Source organism: Notolepis coatsorum (genome assembly GCF_963971535.1).
Source record: "Notolepis coatsorum genome assembly, chromosome: 8".
Taxonomy (NCBI): domain Eukaryota; kingdom Metazoa; phylum Chordata; class Actinopteri; order Aulopiformes; family Paralepididae; genus Notolepis; species Notolepis coatsorum.
The window spans coordinates 95,639,670-95,658,631 of record NC_140172.1 but is presented as its reverse complement, the minus strand read 5'-3'; the positions used below and the strand labels follow the sequence as shown (position 1 = coordinate 95,658,631).

Below are 18,962 nucleotides of genomic sequence, written 5' to 3'. Positions count from 1 at the left end.
CCTCGAACCCAGCACCCCAAGCGACTCCTTGACGGGGCGGCCGGGACCGGCCCCTCCTCACACGGGGTACAGAGCGAACAAGAGAAACAGACGGAGGAGGAGAAAGCACAGCCAAGCACAGATCAAAGCAGTCTCAGGCCCGCTTCCTCCTAAGCCCCCCTTCATCCCATCCAGTCGTCATGACCATAGACCAGTCACCACCCCGAGCTGCGTGGCCGGCCGGCCGCGTAAGCAAAGTGACCATTGGTGCCGACGGAAAGGTCAGAGTGGCAGAAGTGCTCGGCCAAGGGCGGATCTACAACCGACCCGTGGCGAGGCTGATAGAGTCGCCAAGGCTCCCCGACTCGCCTAATGACGACCATGACCCCTGACTTTGTGAACTGCCCGACCCCTCACAGACATTGAGTAGTGGACAGTGCGGTTAATCTGTCTCTGCTTAGCTAATTAGGTGGGACTAATTAGGGGGCGGCTGTTACAAAGGGTCAGATTAAACCGAATATATATATTTATTGCCTGAGATCCCATGTATAATATTTGTATATCGTTTGATATCCCTTGTGTATTCTTTGTACATATACACTGAATATCCCTTTAGTCTACAGGACAGACCATAATATTCGTTCTCCTATTGGAAGCGATCCCCTAGGCGCCAGTGACTTACCCCTAGAGCTGACTTGAAAGCTACCGACACGAACATGTCCCAACTAGCCCCGGTTCCGCGTAGGAATACGGCTACCGAAATACGAATGGTACTATTTGTTCACCGTGCACATAAATAGGGCGCAAGAAATGTAGAACTCCTCTTAGTCCCTTGTCCCGTTCAGTCTCGTTCAGTTCCAGTTATCCAAGTGACGTCTCTCCCCACTACGCAACGTGGGCAGAGTAGGGCTCGCATCGCCCCAAGATAGCGTCTCGTGTTATCCTAATACGTTTGTTTAACGTATCGTTCGCTATTTATTAGTAAACCTTCATTACGAGTCAAAGACCACGTGAAGTGGGTAATTGTGCGTCTACATAGAGCATTTATTGCCGCGTACTAATAGGATAGTAACGTCAAGTTCAACCGTGCACTACCGCGCACCGGAGGATACCTACACCGGACCAGCAGAGCCACTTTCCGGCAAGGATTATTATTCTTCATTGCTTTGACCAAGCTGCTGGAGCAGAGAACCGCCTACCCCACTGCTACTGTGGGATCTACACCTGCCCGTGAGACCATCACTCGAGCCCGTCTCTGTCGTACCAGAGACTCCACGGCTTCCACCTTCACCTGCACGGCGCGCACCCTGGGACCAGGCTGCTTTTCCCCGCTGACTCAGGGAGTAATACACCGTCTCCAGGTGCCTTGCTGAAGCTCCGTGGACCATTGACTTTCATAGAGCATTGCCTCCCCCTGCTGGCTTACAACCGGTAGTACACCCCCCCTCCCCAGAATACCAGATCTAATTCCTAACATTCCATATTGATTTACTTACGTACATTCTTTGCCTTATAAGCGCACCAAAGTAATGTAATATAATATTCTTTATGTAATAAATATTCTAAACGAGTATTTGTGTGGAAACCGTTTCATTGTGGAAGTGTTGTCATCTAATATACTTGTGTACAGTAAGGCCAGTAATGTACATACACGGTAGTAGTTTAATGATACTAATACTTGATTAATACAGTCAGGGAATTGTACCCCTCAGTTACAATTGGTCCTTCGAGCCGGATAATAATTAGCGTAATATTAATATAATATTAATATTGACATGGCCGATGACGAACACTCCACAAACGGTTCTCCTAAGCTAGATCGCCCGCAGCGCAGACGGCAGCCACCTCCCTATCTAGAGGCATACTCTGTCAGTCCAATACCTAGCTTTAAAGGGAAGTTAAACGCGGAAAAAGTAGAAAGTAAAATTATGTCCGACCCTAACAACCAGGCTACCCCGCCAACAGAGGCCCTAGTGGGTTCTAATGTAACTGACCAAGCTCACGGTGGGGACCAGGAGGGAACTGACACGACTTTACCCCCAGACAATACCGAAGAAATAGTCCCCGATCAGCTCCGGGAGGAAGACAACCCTAAAGAGACGCGCACCCAGGAGACGGATCTCCTCGGTACGCAACAGGAGAACGGATCTCCAACAAGTACTGCCGGGAGCCGATCGCCCCGAACGGCGTCTTCCCCCAGCGAGGCGGACAAGATGCTGGCGCAGGCACTCATCGCCACCCTGGCAGCCTCCACCGAACGCGATCGACTTCAAGCGCAACAGACGTGCGAGCGCGAACATTTTGCAGGCAAGCGAGAGCGCTTCCAGGCGCAACAAAGGAGTGAAGACGACCGAATAAGACTGGAGACCAGACGCCTCCAGACAGAAGAGAACATTGAGAGAAGCCGCGCCGACGTCGCAAATGCACAGCTCCACGCTGCCCATGCCAGCGCCAATGCCCAGCGCGACGTCGCCAACGCACAGCGCGACGCTGCCCAGGCCAGCGCCAATGCGCAGCGCGACATCGCCAATGCCCAGCACGAAGCAGCGCGCGACGCAGCCCATGCCCGGCGCGAGGCAGAGCGCGACCGGCTGCAGGCGGAGCTGATGGACAAACTGGTTGCCATGGCGACACCCCCTCACTCCGCACGGAGCTCCCAGAGATCGTCAAGACATGGGTCTAGGACACATTCCCCTACCCGACGAAGCGACCCGGGACCCCGCCAACAGGAGGATCCTGTCCACGTCTCGGAACCCCCTCCCCGGCCGGTCCATACGAGACCTAGCAACCGGGAAGAACCGGACCACGCCGAGAGACTGAACAGAAGACTCCAGGTCCTAGCAGAGGGAGAGGAGGAGGAGGAGGAGGAGTGTCAAGCCGACCAGCAGCAACGTACTCAGGACCAGGAGGTCCAGTACAGCCCAGAAGTCAGCCCCGAGGCCCTGCGCTACAAACCCCCGACTCAACTCACGGGTGAGTTTGACGCACCGTCAGCCCCGAGGAACAGCACCTGGGTACCCGACCTTCGGTACCCACCAAGTACCAGCCCAAGACGACACGCAAGAGGAGACTCGCCTAGGAGGCCTCTCCCCCAACGCTCACCGATGTGCCAGTCATCCATGGCATCATACATTGGCACACCGACGTTTCCAGACTTCACCCATGAGAATCGAGCACAGTATACGGAGCTCCGGATGTGCTTAGAGACAATGATGGTGGATGTCGCTGATGAACGCCACAAGTATGCAATATTACTGCAGCACCTGAAAGTGCCCCGGGCGCACAATATAGCGCTAGCCTATGCCACCTCTACGACCCCATACACCGCGGCTCTAGCAGCGCTGGACCAGAGATATGGACGTATATGGGATTACGTAATAGAAGAGATAAGGCATATTGACCGCTTACCCCCAGCAACAGACAATCGCTCACTAGACGACCTGTCTATAAAAGTACAGTCCCTGGTAGGGATGCTGGGAGCGCAACGAGAAAAGGGTATGCACGAGCTATACGCCAACTCTAACGTCGAGAGGATTTTAGAGAAGCTGCCGCCCGCCAGACAGGAGCGCTTCAGGCGGCAAAGAGACCACCGTGATCCTAACGGTCCAGAACCATCCCTCCTAGACTTGGCCGACTTCCTGGCGAGAGAAGTCAGCAGCCTACGATTGGATACGTTCGTGCGGAGCACACCAAGCTCCAGAGAGGGACCTAGGAGAGTAAACGATGGCCGAAGATCGGTGACTGTTATGCACCAAGCCGAATCAGTACCGCAGCACCAGAACCACAACACCCCCTCGACGAAAGAGGACCAGTGGAAGATTGAGTGCCAGTACTGTGAGGGAGAACATCGGCTCTATCAGTGCGAAGATTTCAAGAAGCTGACCACGGATGATGTGAGCCAGTGGGTCAAGGACCACCGCCGCTGCTTCCGCTGCGCGCGCAGCCACCTAGCAGCTGAGTGCCGCTTGAAAAAGAAGTGCAGCAGGTGCGGTGGCACCCACCTGGAGGTCCTGCATGACATCAACAAGCGTCAGCCAGGACAACCGAGTGGGCCCGTCGCGGTAATGTACCATGCCGAGGCGGTGGCACCAGAACCAAAGTTCCACCAGACCGCTCCCTGGTGTCCCGACTGCTACGGCAGACACTGGGAGTCAAGGTGCGACTCGCACCATATAGAGTCTACGTCACCACCCGAGACAGGAGTGCTCCACATAGACCCCCAGCATAGCGGGACCCCCCGTGTGCTCCTCAAAGTGGTCAGAGTGCTCCTGAGCCACGAGGACAAGGTCCTGGACACTTACGCCGTCCTGGACGATGGGTCCGAAAAGACTCTCCTCCTCGCTTCAAAGATACGATGACCATACGCACCATCAGAAGGGACCAGAAGACCATAAAGGGTGAAAAGGTCTCCTTCGAGATAGCAGCGGTGGACCAGCCTGAGAAGCATTATAGTATAAGCAACGTCTTCACCAGCCACGACATAGGCCTGTCGCAGTACACCTACCCCATCCCACAGCTGATGGCTAAGTATGGGCACCTACGTCAACTACCTATACCGCTTATCGACGGCGCCACACCGACCCTGCTCATCGGCTCCGACCACGCGGACCTCATTCTCCCAATTGAGGCGGCCCACGTCGGACCCAAAGGATGCCCGGTCGCGGTTCAGACCCGACTGGGATGGACGCTCCAAGGCCCCCTCTACGGACTTGACAGTCAACCCACGTCTACAAGCTGCCTACACACAGAGGCGAGCGACACCGGCCTCTCCCCCGTACAGCAGAGGCTATTGACATTAAGCGAGAGGCCCGTGAGAGAACCGTGGGTACCAGAGGGAGTTCGGAACTCCACCCCCCTCAGCTGCGCTTCAGACGTAGCTGACCTCGAACCCAGCACCCCAAGCGACTCCTTGACGGGGCGGCCGGGACCGGCCTCTCCTCACACGGGGTACAGAGCGAACAAGAGAAACAGACGGAGGAGGAGAAAGCACAGCCAAGCACAGATCAAAGCAGTCTCAGGCCCGCTTCCTCCTAAGCCCCCCTTCATCCCGTCCAGTCGTCATGACCATAGACCAGTCACCACCCCGAGCTGCGTGGCCGGCCGGCCGCGTAAGCAAAGTGACCATTGGTGCCGACGGAAAGGTCAGAGTGGCAGAAGTGCTCGGCCAAGGGCGGATCTACAACCGACCCGTGGCGAGGCTGATAGAGTCGCCAAGGCTCCCCGACTCGCCTAATGACGACCATGACCCCTGACTTTGTGAACTGCCCGACCCCTCACAGACATTGAGTAGTGGACAGTGCGGTTAATCTGTCTCTGCTTAGCTAATTAGGTGGGACTAATTAGGGGGCGGCTGTTACAAAGGGTCAGATTAAACCGAATATATATATTTATTGCCTGAGATCCCATGTATAATATTTGTATATCGTTTGATATCCCTTGTGTATTCTTTGTACATATACACTGAATATCCCTTTAGTCTACAGGACAGACCATAATATTCGTTCTCCTATTGGAAGCGATCCCCTAGGCGCCAGTGACTTACCCCTAGAGCTGACTTGAAAGCTACCGACACGAACATGTCCCAACTAGCCCCGGTTCCGCGTAGGAATACGGCTACCGAAATACGAATGGTACTATTTGTTCACCGTGCACATAAATAGGGCGCAAGAAATGTAGAACTCCTCTTAGTCCCTTGTCCCGTTCAGTCTCGTTCAGTTCCAGTTATCCAAGTGACGTCTCTCCCCACTACGCAACGTGGGCAGAGTAGGGCTCGCATCGCCCCAAGATAGCGTCTCGTGTTATCCTAATACGTTTGTTTAACGTATCGTTCGCTATTTATTAGTAAACCTTCATTACGAGTCAAAGACCACGTGAAGTGGGTAATTGTGCGTCTACATAGAGCATTTATTGCCGCGTACTAATAGGATAGTAACGTCAAGTTCAACCGTGCACTACCGCGCACCGGAGGATACCTACACCGGACCAGCAGAGCCACTTTCCGGCAAGGATTATTATTCTTCATTGCTTTGACCAAGCTGCTGGAGCAGAGAACCGCCTACCCCACTGCTACTGTGGGATCTACACCTGCCCGTGAGACCATCACTCGAGCCCGTCTCTGTCGTACCAGAGACTCCACGGCTTCCACCTTCACCTGCACGGCGCGCACCCTGGGACCAGGCTGCTTTTCCCCGCTGACTCAGGGAGTAATACACCGTCTCCAGGTGCCTTGCTGAAGCTCCGTGGACCATTGACTTTCATAGAGCATTGCCTCCCCCTGCTGGCTTACAACCGGTAGTACACCCCCCCTCCCCAGAATACCAGATCTAATTCCTAACATTCCATATTGATTTACTTACGTACATTCTTTGCCTTATAAGCGCACCAAAGTAATGTAATATAATATTCTTTATGTAATAAATATTCTAAACGAGTATTTGTGTGGAAACCGTTTCATTGTGGAAGTGTTGTCATCTAATATACTTGTGTACAGTAAGGCCAGTAATGTACATACACGGTAGTAGTTTAATGATACTAATACTTGATTAATACAGTCAGGGAATTGTACCCCTCAGTTACAGTATGTGAGTGCATTTTTGTGCAAACTGTGCAAAATGTCCACTGATGCAAGAAAAGGTGTTCTGAATGTGCACCCTCTGCATGTTTATATATAGTGGCAGGAGGCTGATGGTTCTTTTTTTAAACCCCAGGAACTGGACTCGCATACAATCCATAAGTGAATGTATTCCATACTGTCTTATGAAGCCGTGTCCACGGTCTCTAAAAACACATGTGTGCTATAGACAAGTGATCATAGATTTGTTAGCAAGAAAGGCAGAATGAGGACAATAACATATGATAAGGCATGTTACTCAGAACTACAGTATATTTTCCAGTTAGGAAATTGAACCCAATCAACCATTTATTTTTACTAAATAGATTTATCATATTATATTGTAAATGTATTACTCACACACACACACCCACACACACACACGCACGCACGCACGCACGCACGCACGCACGCACGCACGCACACACACACACACACACACACACACACACACACACACACACACACACACACACACACACACACACACACACACACACACACACACACACACACACACGCACACAATCCCAAATAAATGTATTTTGAAGGAATATGTGCCAAAAGTCAAGTTTATTTCCCCCCCCTCTACTGTTTATCAAGTGTGGATCATATTATATGACACTTTTCACTCAGATTGCAGGTCTCACAGTAAACAAGTGTTGTGACAACTATTACTTAGTGATGGGTCAAAAGTGATGAAATAAACAAACAATCAAACAAACGTACAAATAAAAAGAAATAACTGTAATACAAAAAACTATGGAGAGGTTTATCCTATAATATGCTTTCTTTGCTCTGAAGCATACAGCAAGCTAACAATATGTCGGCTTGATATAATATCCAGTGATGATGTTATATCAAACATACAGCTGGTGTCTGGCTCTAGATCTGCTTGCACTACGGATAACAGAGGGATTGATTGATGACTATTCATGTGAATAATTCAACAGGCACATTTATGCAGCCATGCAATTAATTTAGCCTTGACCTATTCCTATTATAACCGAGAGCAATGGGTGCATCTTACAGCAGCCGCACAGGGGTTCAAGGATGCTCGCTGATGATGATGATGATGATGATGAAGATGAGACACTTAAAACCCAGGGACCTTAAGGAACCTTACGTGTATAGGACAAGACAGCAAGCAATCAAACAAACCCTGTCCCCTCCCCTACACGCTAGTGTCTCCATATGGAAGAGAAATCCAAGTGGCTATGGCCTGCATTGACTGGTTCAAAAAATAATAAACTGTGCCACTGCAATAGAAAAGATATATATATTTTTTTAAGAAATCAGAATTCAAATGAGGCATGTGTAAAGATGTATGAATGAGTGGCATTAGTGGCTTGTGTGTAATATTGTGACTTTGGGATTACCTGGTATCAGGGAGTGCACAGCCCCACAGGTGTTGCTTTAGTGTCTGCACCCAGCCAATATCTCGGATTGGCTGGCAGAGCTGTATGTAGTGGTACTGTTTTAACACAACCCTTCAAATGAATCAGAATGTCATTCATTAGCGCACTAGACAATTGCACAGCATCAAACCCCCCAATTTGACATCCCTCAAATAAGATAAACGATGACAACCAGATTGAAAATGATAGAAATAGAAATAGTCACACACTTTGTGATTGTCACACGCATGAGAGCATAGCATTGATTACGGCATGATATAAAAATATTTGTACATTTCTCAGGGCTCGGAAAGCACATGACATCGTATTCTGGAATAAGGTTCTAGACATCCTTTTGACATTCATGTTGCTATATAATTTGGGTGAGTTCATTGAATATATTAGACACATGATGCAAAGACACAATATATCCTTCAGTTCTCACATGGCAGCGACATGCAAAGCCCTTGAAAAGGATGTCCGAGCTCATGCCAGAATGTGGGCGCGCGATCTTTTGCTAAAAGCATAAGAAAGAAAATTTGACAGCAAAATTCTCTTCCATGTGGATTAATTCGGTAGATATTGAGTTTGTCTCACAAAGACTGGGACAGGAACACAATGTCAACAGACACCTGCAACCTCTAATCTCTCTCCCTCCCCACCTCAACAAAAAGAACCAAGAAGACACCGCTTTTCTGCTTTTTTTTTGCATTTATTTGTTCATTAAATATGAGCAAGCAGATAGAAACACAAGCACGTCACAGTTAATTATTATTATGTTTTAGCCCAAGACATAACTTTCTTCACCATACCTTCTATTCTATAGACAGCACCGGGTGTGTTGTTGTATGCTGCTAAGCACTCTCCACATGTACTACTAACCCCCCTAAGCCCCTTTCTCTTGTGTTAACGGGACAAAGCCCCCCCCCCTTAACCAAAGGCTGCAAAATGCTAATGAGCTGGCCCTCATCCCTTACTGGACACGTGCTCAGCCTGGACACGGCCGTGACATACTCAAGGAACCACAGAGAGAGACAACACGGTCTACAAATGGAGGGTGGATGCTGACTAGCAGATAACACATGACAGCAGTGAGCTGGGGGGGGGGGGGGGGGGGGGGGGGGGTGGACCGGTGGGGTGGGGGGTGACAAGATAGACCCTGTGCAATAAACTTCTGTTGTAGCTCTAACCGACCAGGAAGGGCTAACGTCTCTAGTGTTTTTCCTCTATACCACCAACTAAGACTTACAGGAGGCATTATGCCTTGGGCCACATTTAACCCTTTCACTACCACACTACCAAAGGGTTAACCCTTTCACTGTGACAATACAGACGGTTAACCCTTTCACTGCCACACGACAAAGGGGTTAACCCTTTCACAACCCCACTACAGAAGGTTAACCCTTTCACTACCACACTACAGATGGTTAACCGTCTGTAGTATGGTAGTGAAAGGGTTAACCTTCTGTAGTGTGGTAGTGAAAGGGTTAAAGCCTAGACCAAGCCCTAGTTCAGTCAATAATGAAGGCTCAGTGGAAATATATAGACATACATTAACTATAGTATGTACACAGAGACGTCTTTCGTCATCAATTTGGAAATTAACACATAGGTTAATAAAAAACAACATTGTTATTTTCTATTTCCCCCCTCAATATATCCCATTGAGGAAGCTGCAGCTTAAAAAGAAAAAAAGAATAAAAGTAAAATGGCTTGATTTTGTATACTTTGGTATACCTCTGATACACAAGCATTGGCTGAAATGTTCAGTGTTGTGCCACACAAGGCCAAAAATAAACCCATTTCAGTCCAGAATAAATCAACATCTTACAACAAAAGTAAACCAAACCTAATCCAATCAACACACTCCATACACACCTGGTCCAGGGGAGTGGCCTGAAATGTGGGCCTATGTAAGACAAACAGAAGGACATGCGGTCACAAACAGAGAGAGACGCACAGTGTAGGGTTAGGGTTCTTATAGCCGGGTTCCATTTTGGAACAGGTTCCAAGTGAATAAAATAGCCAGATTTTTTAAGCTAAAGTGTCTAAACAAATCCTCTTATCAAATCGTTTCCTTCCCTCTCCATCTACAACTTCCCCTCGACCTCAACCCCGCAGTCTTTCAATAAAAAATCACGTATGATTTGTTTTTACATTTATATGTAGTAGTTACATATAGGTACAACATCGCCAATAGACAATGTTGACTTTGTACACATTCTTTACACATTCTTTACCTAACTCTTCTTTCCTTTCATCTTCTTTCACCAAAATAATGACCTACAACAGATTTCATAAGGGATTTGAAAAGGATTTGGATTCAGTGAGCAGATTCGGCATTGGATTCAGATTCAATCAAAAGGCTTTCGAACCCCAACTCTAGCACAGTGAAGTTCGGAAAGGGGGGCATTCCAGTAAGATCAGCATTCAAACTTACCAGCGCATCACTGAGTTATCATTGGGGTATGTTACAGTAAAGAGAGGTATTAGCTTGAGACACTGTTCTTATCATCAGACTGAAATCAAATTAAATGCCCACAAACAAATCAAATAAATTGGATTGAATTCCTCAATGATATAGGGATGTGATCGATCTGTTGAATCTAGCTGAATACCCTTTGTTTTCTTCTTTCCTTTTAGAGACGATGTGAATAGTATTATTTGAACAGGGATGTGAATGTTCTGCTGTGTGGTTGCATGTGGGTCTAATCCCATTGGTCATAGTCAACCATGGTGTGTGTGTGTGTGTGTGTTTGTGTGTATGAGTGCATTTGGGGTCATTGCCTCATAGCTATGTCGCATTACAGAAGGATATGACCTTTGAGACTGAGTACACTACATGTACTACTGTACAGACAAAATAACTCAAAGTCTACTCAAAGCTGCACTTTCCAGCCAGCTCCATTTTCCACATTCCATTTGTTGAGTCATGGAAATGCACGTATTCAGATGTTAAATGTAATTACGATTGCATGATGGGTAGTATGATTTAATTCAGAGTACTACTCACTACTCATCCACGATGCGCATGATAGTGTAGTAATGCATAATCAATTTAGAGCGGCCCAGATGGTGGCAGCAAGATGGGCATTACGGCATAATATAGCCTTGTGTGACCTAAACTACATTTCTATATATAAATGGAAGGGATTACTGAATGAGGAGGATATGAGTTGTTGGACGTGTTCAAAACCAGTCTTCATCTTTCAGTTCAGTACAATGAATGCAACAGCTGACAGATAAACAATATGTTATAACAGAATGAGACATTTTGGTTTGTTTAAATTACTTTCTAACAAAGCGTTGTAACAATAATAATGGCGATCTGGTATCAGACATATGGTTTCCATATGAGCACTGCAACCGTGAGCAGTATGTCAGACACACAGAGCAGTATGTCAGACACACAGAGCAGTATGTCAGACACACAGAGCAGCCACAAACCAAGCCATGGATCTATTACACTGACCATCAACCAAGCTGCACATTTATCAAAGATTTTCAGAATGAATGTCTTTTCCATGAATTTAGAAAGTAAAGAAATCATGTCCAGGGCCCGTATTTATCCTACTTCCACTGCACAAATATCTAGGATCAGCGCTCTGGTCACATGACCATATACACATCACTATGGCTTATTAGCCAATTTGGTCTCTGAGCAGCACTCTTATTATGATGCTAGATAAATACAGGCCCCATGGTAGCCAATTTGATAACAACCCCCCCCCCCCCCCCCCCCCCCCCCCCCCCAAAGAAAAGAAAACAAATCCTTGATAAACTCAACACAGCAATCTATTTGGCTGTTTGAAGCCAAACCGCACAGAATTGCTTGTCGGTGGGCCCATGCAACGAGAGCCATCCATTGGCTATAGCCAGGCAGCCGGTAGCCATGGCGACCTGGTGATGGAGACGAGGAGGGAGAGTGGGGGTTGATGGGTGGCATCAAAGAGCGGAGGAGATGCTCACTCACTCCCACACGTTACCATAGTGATCCAATGTAATGTGAGGCAGGGGGCTGGGGGGTGGGGGGGGGTGGATGTCATGTCCAAAACCCCGGCATTTCATTGATATTACTGTACACACTTAGGATAGAGACGGGGGAGGGGTAAACTAACAGAGAGAGAGAGAATACTGAGAGTGAGTAAAGAGAGAGAGAGAGAGAGAGAGATAGATAGATAGATAGATAGATAGATAGATAGATAGATAGATAGATAGATAGATAGATAGATAGATAGATAGATAGATAGATAGATAGATAGATAGATAGATAGATAGATAGATAGATAGATAGATAGATAGATAGATAGATAGATAGATAGATAGATAGATAGATAGATAGATAGATAGATAGTGGGGCAGGAGAAGAGGAAACAGAGACAGTGAGAAAGAGAGAGAAAGAAAGAGAGAGAGAAAGAGCGAGAGAGAAAGAGGGGAGAGAACAAAGATGAGAACCCCTAATTCATTTTGCAGCCTCCGCCCTCCGTGTTCTTTTCCCCACAAAAGAAGAAGTGTAAGAAAGTAGTGCTAAATGGTTTTTACTCTTTTGCCTCAGCCAGTTTGTTGTTCATCTCTTTACTTTTCTCCTTGTCCCCCTCCGCCGGCCGGTTCTCCTCCGGCTGGTTCTCTGAGGTCTTCTTCCTGGTGGCGCCCCTTAGTGCAGCGCTCTGCTTGTCTCGGACCTTCTTCACTGATGGCTTGCCCTGGCCGGTGCCTGTGGTGCCTGCCTTTTTGGGTTTGGTGCGTGGGACGGTATACCTGTCGACCTAAGAGAACGTTGGATAGTGGGAGTTAACCTGGTAAGCTCTAGCCCTATTTTCAGAAAATCCGCCTAAAAGTACATGCCCAAGTAAATGGAAGATTGCTCCACTTCTACAAGGTCAACTTGCATGTTCTTGGTATCTAGGGACATCTATGGACCTCAGGGACTGTATTCCCAGTGTCAGAAATATTGTGTCTGTTACTATGCTTGAGTAAATCGTAATAAAACAAAGGAGAATATAAATTATAATTTTTCTTTGCATCTTTGACAGTGAATATCACCATGCTAACATTGCAGTTGATCAGATTTCGCTCACTGGGCTCGTTCAGCACCTTCTTGAGATCAAGTGTACAAAAAATCTAAGCAAATTAATGGGAAGATGATTAAACAGAAGGATTTGTAGATCCAGTACTGAATTCTGACATCCGGACACATGCAATTTGAATTATAATGCATTTGAATATATAATATAGAATATAAGGCCTATAAATGAACTAGTCATTTCCTCGCGTAACTACTCAACCTTTTTGCCAAATTGGGGGACCCTGGAGCCTAATTTAAGATTCCTTAACTGAAGATGCCTTGAGATTGGAATCACTCAGTTATTCCCACAGATTTAAAGGGGCAACAACGTGGATTTATCTAGTAAATAATCTCACCCATATCCCAAAAACTGTACAAAGTCTTTCACACATTTATTAAGTTTGTCAGTTATCAAGCGTTAATGAATTGTATTTGAATATGTTTTCCAGCTATTTCACGAGGACACTGAATCATTCTGTTAATTACAGCTCAATGAAATGATGGAGATGAAAGGAGAGCAATCCCTACTGCGATCCTTATTGCTATTTTTTTCAACTACATCATTCCATTAAGCTGTAATTAACACAAGGATTCAGTGTCCTCTGATCACGGGAGGACATGTTCAACTTCACTGCAATTTAACAGATTTCCATTTTTACAACATACAGAGGGTTTGTCAGTGAACTCTGCGGTGCGCAGTTGGATGATCAGGAGCAGAAAAGAAACCACATTAAATCTATTATGTAAAATACGGTGGCCCAAAAGGGTCAAAACCCTGTAGCCTTCTCACCTGCTTGCTGGAGTCTATGTAAGGCTCACTGTACAGGCTGCGTATCCTCCTTCTCTCCTGAGCCTTGTTGTCAGTGCGCGGCTGCTGCTGTGCTTGCTCTCCCCTGTAGGTGGCGCTGTAGCTGGTCTCCAGACTGGTCTTCTCATTGGGCGGGAGGTACTGGGACTTGGCCCGGATCATCTTCGCAGGCTTCACGTCCCGGTAAGCCTTGAACTCGGTCCTGCGTAAGGAGGAATAAAGGTCAGCTCTCATCAGAATGTGCTGAGTCACGACAAGGTCCTTAAAAAAACACCCAGCAGCGATGCTTATTAGTTATTATAGTTAATAATTATGATGTAATTCTGGATGAATTCTTACTATAACAATATAGGATGTGGCTGATGCATTACTAACAAACTGAGGATTTGTTAGTGTTAGATTTGTGAGTGTGTGTGAGAGTCTCATGTTTTATCATAGTTCTCAGAATCCTCCACACAGCAGTTTTGAGATAGGTCAGTGTTATGGCATTATTCACACGGAGCAGGCTGCCCTGTAACTGTACTGCATGAGGCTAAACCAGTCCTACTGTCAATCACACAGAGCAGGCTGCCCTGTAAGGGCGCGGATCCACCTGCCTCATATTTATGACAGCACACGTCTTTTTTCAATGTATCCCAATGGGGAGAGAGCGTATGCGGCCGCATGCGCCGCCTATAGGAAATGCGCTGCAGTCGGCTTCTTTTTTCAGCTTTTTTGTGCGGCCGAAAGTTGAAACTTTCTGAACTTTCAGAGCGATGCGCTGAGCTCATTTTCAGACAACCAATCACAGCCATTCATATCTACCACTCTGTTTGTAACCTGACACCGGAGCTGCCTGCCTGTCTTGGCTGTCTCCCACAGTAGACGGGCCATTGAGATTCGCGACAAAACACAAATACACTAATAATAATAACTACACGATACACTACTAAAAAGCTAATAAAAAGCAAAGGGCGAACTGTGGTGTCAGGCAATAACTATATATATAATTAATATACAATAAAGTTATTAAAATATGCTATAATATGTGCAAAACCGCAGCAGGAAAAAACGATAAAAGGATGGCTGTAGATTTCTTTCTGTCATCTACAAGATGCGCTTCATGCCAGCACTGCCGGCGCACTGCCAGTGTTTTTGTGAGATTGGTGGACGCGGGCCCTAACTGTACTGCATGAGGCTAAACCAGTCCTACTGTCAATCACACAGAGCAGGCTGCCCTGTAACTGTACTGCATGAGGCTAAACCAGTCCTACTGTCAATCACACAGAGCAGGCTGCCCTGTAACTGTACTGCATGAGGCTAAACCAGTCCTACTGTCAATCACACAGAGCAGGCTGCCCTGTAACTGTACTGCATGAGGCTAAACCAGTCCTACTGTCAATCACACAGAGCAGGCTGCCCTGTAACTGTACTGCATGAGGCTAAACCAGTCCTACTGTCATTCACACAGGGCAGGCTGCCCTGTAACTGTACTGCATGAGGCTAAACCAGTCCTACTGTCAATCACACAGGGCAGGCTGCCCTGTAACGTACTGCATGAGGCTAAACCAGTCCTACTGTCATTCACACAGGGCAGGCTGCCCTGTAACGTACTGCATGATGAGGCTAAACCAGTCCTACTGTCAATCACACGGAGCAGGCTGCCCTGTAACGTACTGCATGATGAGGCTAAACCAGTCCTACTGTCAATCACACGGGGCAGGCTGCCCTGTAACGTACTGCATGAGGCTAAACCAGTCCTACTGTCAATCACACAGGGCAGGCTGCCCTGTAACGTACTGCATGATGAGGCTAAACCAGTTCTACTGTCATTCACACGGGGCAGGCTGCCCTGTAACGTACTGCATGAGGCTAAACCAGTCCTACTGTCATTCACACGGGGCAGGCTGCCCTGTAACGTACTGCATGAGGCTAAACCAGTCCTACTGTCATTCACACGGGGCAGGCTGCCCTGTAACGTACTGCATGATGAGGCTAAACCAGTCCTACTGTCAATCACACGGGGCAGGCTGCCCTGTAACGTACTGCATGAGGCTAAACCAGTCCTACTGTCATTCACACGGGGCAGGCTGCCCTGTAACGTACTGCATGATGAGGCTAAACCAGTCCTACTGTCATTCACACAGGGCAGGCTGCCCTGTAACGTACTGCATGATGAGGCTAAACCAGTCCTACTGTCATTCACACAGGGCAGGCTGCCCTGTAACGTACTGCATGATGAGGCTAAACCAGTCCTACTGTCATTCACACAGGGCAGGCTGCCCTGTAACGTACTGCATGATGAGGCTAAACCAGTCCTACTGTCATTCACACGGGGCAGGCTGCCCTGTAACGTACTGCATGATGAGGCTAAACCAGTCCTACTGTCATTTCTAAGGTTGATGATGACGTACAAACCTAACACCATAAAGGACTCCAGTTGCATGTTACTACTATATCATTTGGTGATGATTTGGTGGTGATGTTCCAAACTAAATTTCGTTGTACCAACAATGACAATAAAGATTCTATTCTATTTATTACAATATATACATGTAGAACGTTGGATAGTGGGAGTTAATGTAATGTAGAGAATGGTCAAACAAAACCTGTCAACCACAGGGCTATTCTATTGTGCTTCTACTTTCATTTAGTTCATATACCATTTGATCTTATTCTACCTTCTATTTTATTCTACCTTAATTGTCTGTCCATTAATGTCGCACCAAAAAGACCAAATCAAATCCCTTGTATGCGTAAACTACTTGACAATAAAGACCTTTCTGATTTCTCTCTCTCTCTTACTCTCTCGCTCATATTTACATTTTCACATTGTTGCCTCTGCAGTGAATTCACTCAGCATTCCATTATACTGCATTAGCAGTATTTTTGCTGCATGCATTGCCATTGACTTGTTTTCATTCTTGTCGTTCTTGTTAAAAGGAGAATAAGAACAAAAGTCTGCTGTGGATTACTGTTATCCCTATGCCCAGTCCAGAGAGGGTCCATTTGCATTCAACATTCACTGCCGAGAATCAGTGGCGACCAGATCCTACACTGAAATAATCCAAACATGACATTCAACAGATTAAAATATCCTTTTTTTCCTTGTATATCCATGATCCCAAGACAGCTAATGAAAACACATGACTCCCTATTCTAAGACAGTTCCTGGACAAGGACAAACCACCTACCTTCCCCCTGTGACCCCAGACACACACACACGCGCACACGCACACACACACGCACACACACACGCACACACACCATCCCCCTGTGCAGCACACTGTGTATACCACACTCAGTCAAGTGTCTGTACTGCAGCCCAGGCCCCAGTGTTCCCTGTGTGTATCCCAGTGAATGGAAGCACTACATTAGGTAACACTATTACCAGGGTGGATAGCAGGAGACAAGGCAAGGCTGCAGTGCTACAGCGCCATTAGAGCAATTAGCCGTTCTGCATCAAGTGAAAAGACATCAAATCAATCGGCCATCAACCATGGAAAACTAAAGGCAGGGGAAAAGCAGCCTGAAACAGCGTTGGAGGGTATAGATCCTCACAGTGCCCCCCCCCCCCCCCCCCTCTGGTTCTGCAAGAGTGTTCTCTATAGCTGTAGTCTGTAGTAAAGATTTAGATCAGCCGCAGCAATTTGACTATGCAACATGTCTCTGAAGTCGTAAAGCAGTCTCATGTATTTCATTTAAAATGTACATAGTTGGTGTACATTTTAAGTAGTTTGTAGAGTGTTTTCTGATTTCAAGAAGCAAGACAAAGGCTGGAGTTGAGTTTTAATGAGACTGTCAATGAACCTGTAGCTGGAGTTGAGTTTTAATGAGAATGTAGCTGGAGTTGAGTTTTAACGAGACTGTAGCTGGAGTTGAGTTTTAACGAGACTGTAGCTGGAGTTGAGTTTTAATGAGACTGTAGCTGGAGTTGAGTTTTAATGAGACTGTAGCTGGAGTTGAGTTTTAACGAGACTGTAGCTGGAGTTGAGTTTTAACAAGACTGTAGCTGGAGTTGAGTTTTAACAAGACTGTAACAGGAGTTGAGTTTTAATGAGACTGTAGCTGGAGTTGAGTTTGAATGAGACTGTAACTGGAGGTGAGTTTTAACGAGACTGTAGCTGGAGTTGAGTTTTAACAAGACTTGAGTCGGCTCTTCGGCTGCAGCAGCGCAGCACACCCGCTGGATTCAAAGCTCTGAGGTGCTCTTGTTGGCGTGAAGGGATGGAATGTGGGGTAAAAACAGTGCTTCTGTGTCAACAGGGCCCCGAGTGGGTTGCCAGAGGATTTTGCAGGGTCGCAAAAAGATAGACAAATAAATTATGATTTCAGCGGATAGAGTGCACACAGCGTTGTCAGCCCTCCGTCGTGCGGGTGACGGCAGGAGACATTCTCCTAGATCTATCTGCAGCCTTCGACACAGTCAACCATCATATCCTCCTCGCGGCCCTCGCAGGAATGGGAGTGGCTGGATCTGCGCTGACATGGCTGACATCATACCTCAAGGACCGCTCCTACCAAGTGTCATGGAGAGGGACTCTGTCGGCCACCCGCCCCCTAGGACCCCTTCTCTTCTCCCTCTACACTAAATCACTGTGTAACATTATCACGTCTCATGGCTTCTCATAACATTGTTATGCCGATGATACTCAACTCTTCCTCTCCTTCCCTCCCTCAGATATCCACGTCTCTGAGCGGATCTCGGCCTGTCTGTCCGACATCTCCGCCTGGATGACGACCAACCACCTCAAACTGAACCTAAGCAAAACAGAATTGCTCCACCTGCCGGCCAAATCCTCCCCCCTGACCGACCTCTCCATCACAGTCGAGAATGCAGCTGTGACCGCGTCCCCGAGCGCCAAGAACCTTGGTGTTGTCCTTGACGACCAGTTGAACTTCTCTGCTCACATCGCAGCGACAACCAGAACCTGCTGATTCCTCCTGAGAAACGTCAGAAGGATCCGCCCCTTCCTGACAAAAGAAGCCACCCAACTCCTCGTCCAATCAACAGTCATCTCCCGCCTCGACTACTGCAACGCACTGCTAGCTGGCCTCCCGGCCACTGCCACCAAGCCTTCAACTCATTCAGAATGCAGCGGCCCGCCTGATCTCAAACCTACC

General features: G+C 47.3%; 1 protein-coding gene across 1 annotated transcript in view; it reads right to left on the bottom strand.

The window, feature by feature from the left end:
* map6a (microtubule-associated protein 6a) overlaps positions 1-18,962 on the bottom strand; it is a gene marked incomplete at both ends in the record, with an annotated part of 96,916 nt that overhangs the window by 10,945 nt on the left and 67,009 nt on the right. The window contains 3 exons of the mRNA XM_084320477.1: positions 7,969-8,079; positions 12,529-12,752; positions 13,842-14,061. Coding sequence (XP_084176603.1) covers positions 7,969-8,079; positions 12,529-12,752; positions 13,842-14,061 — 555 coding nt within the window. The remainder of the gene's footprint in view (positions 1-7,968; positions 8,080-12,528; positions 12,753-13,841; positions 14,062-18,962) is intronic.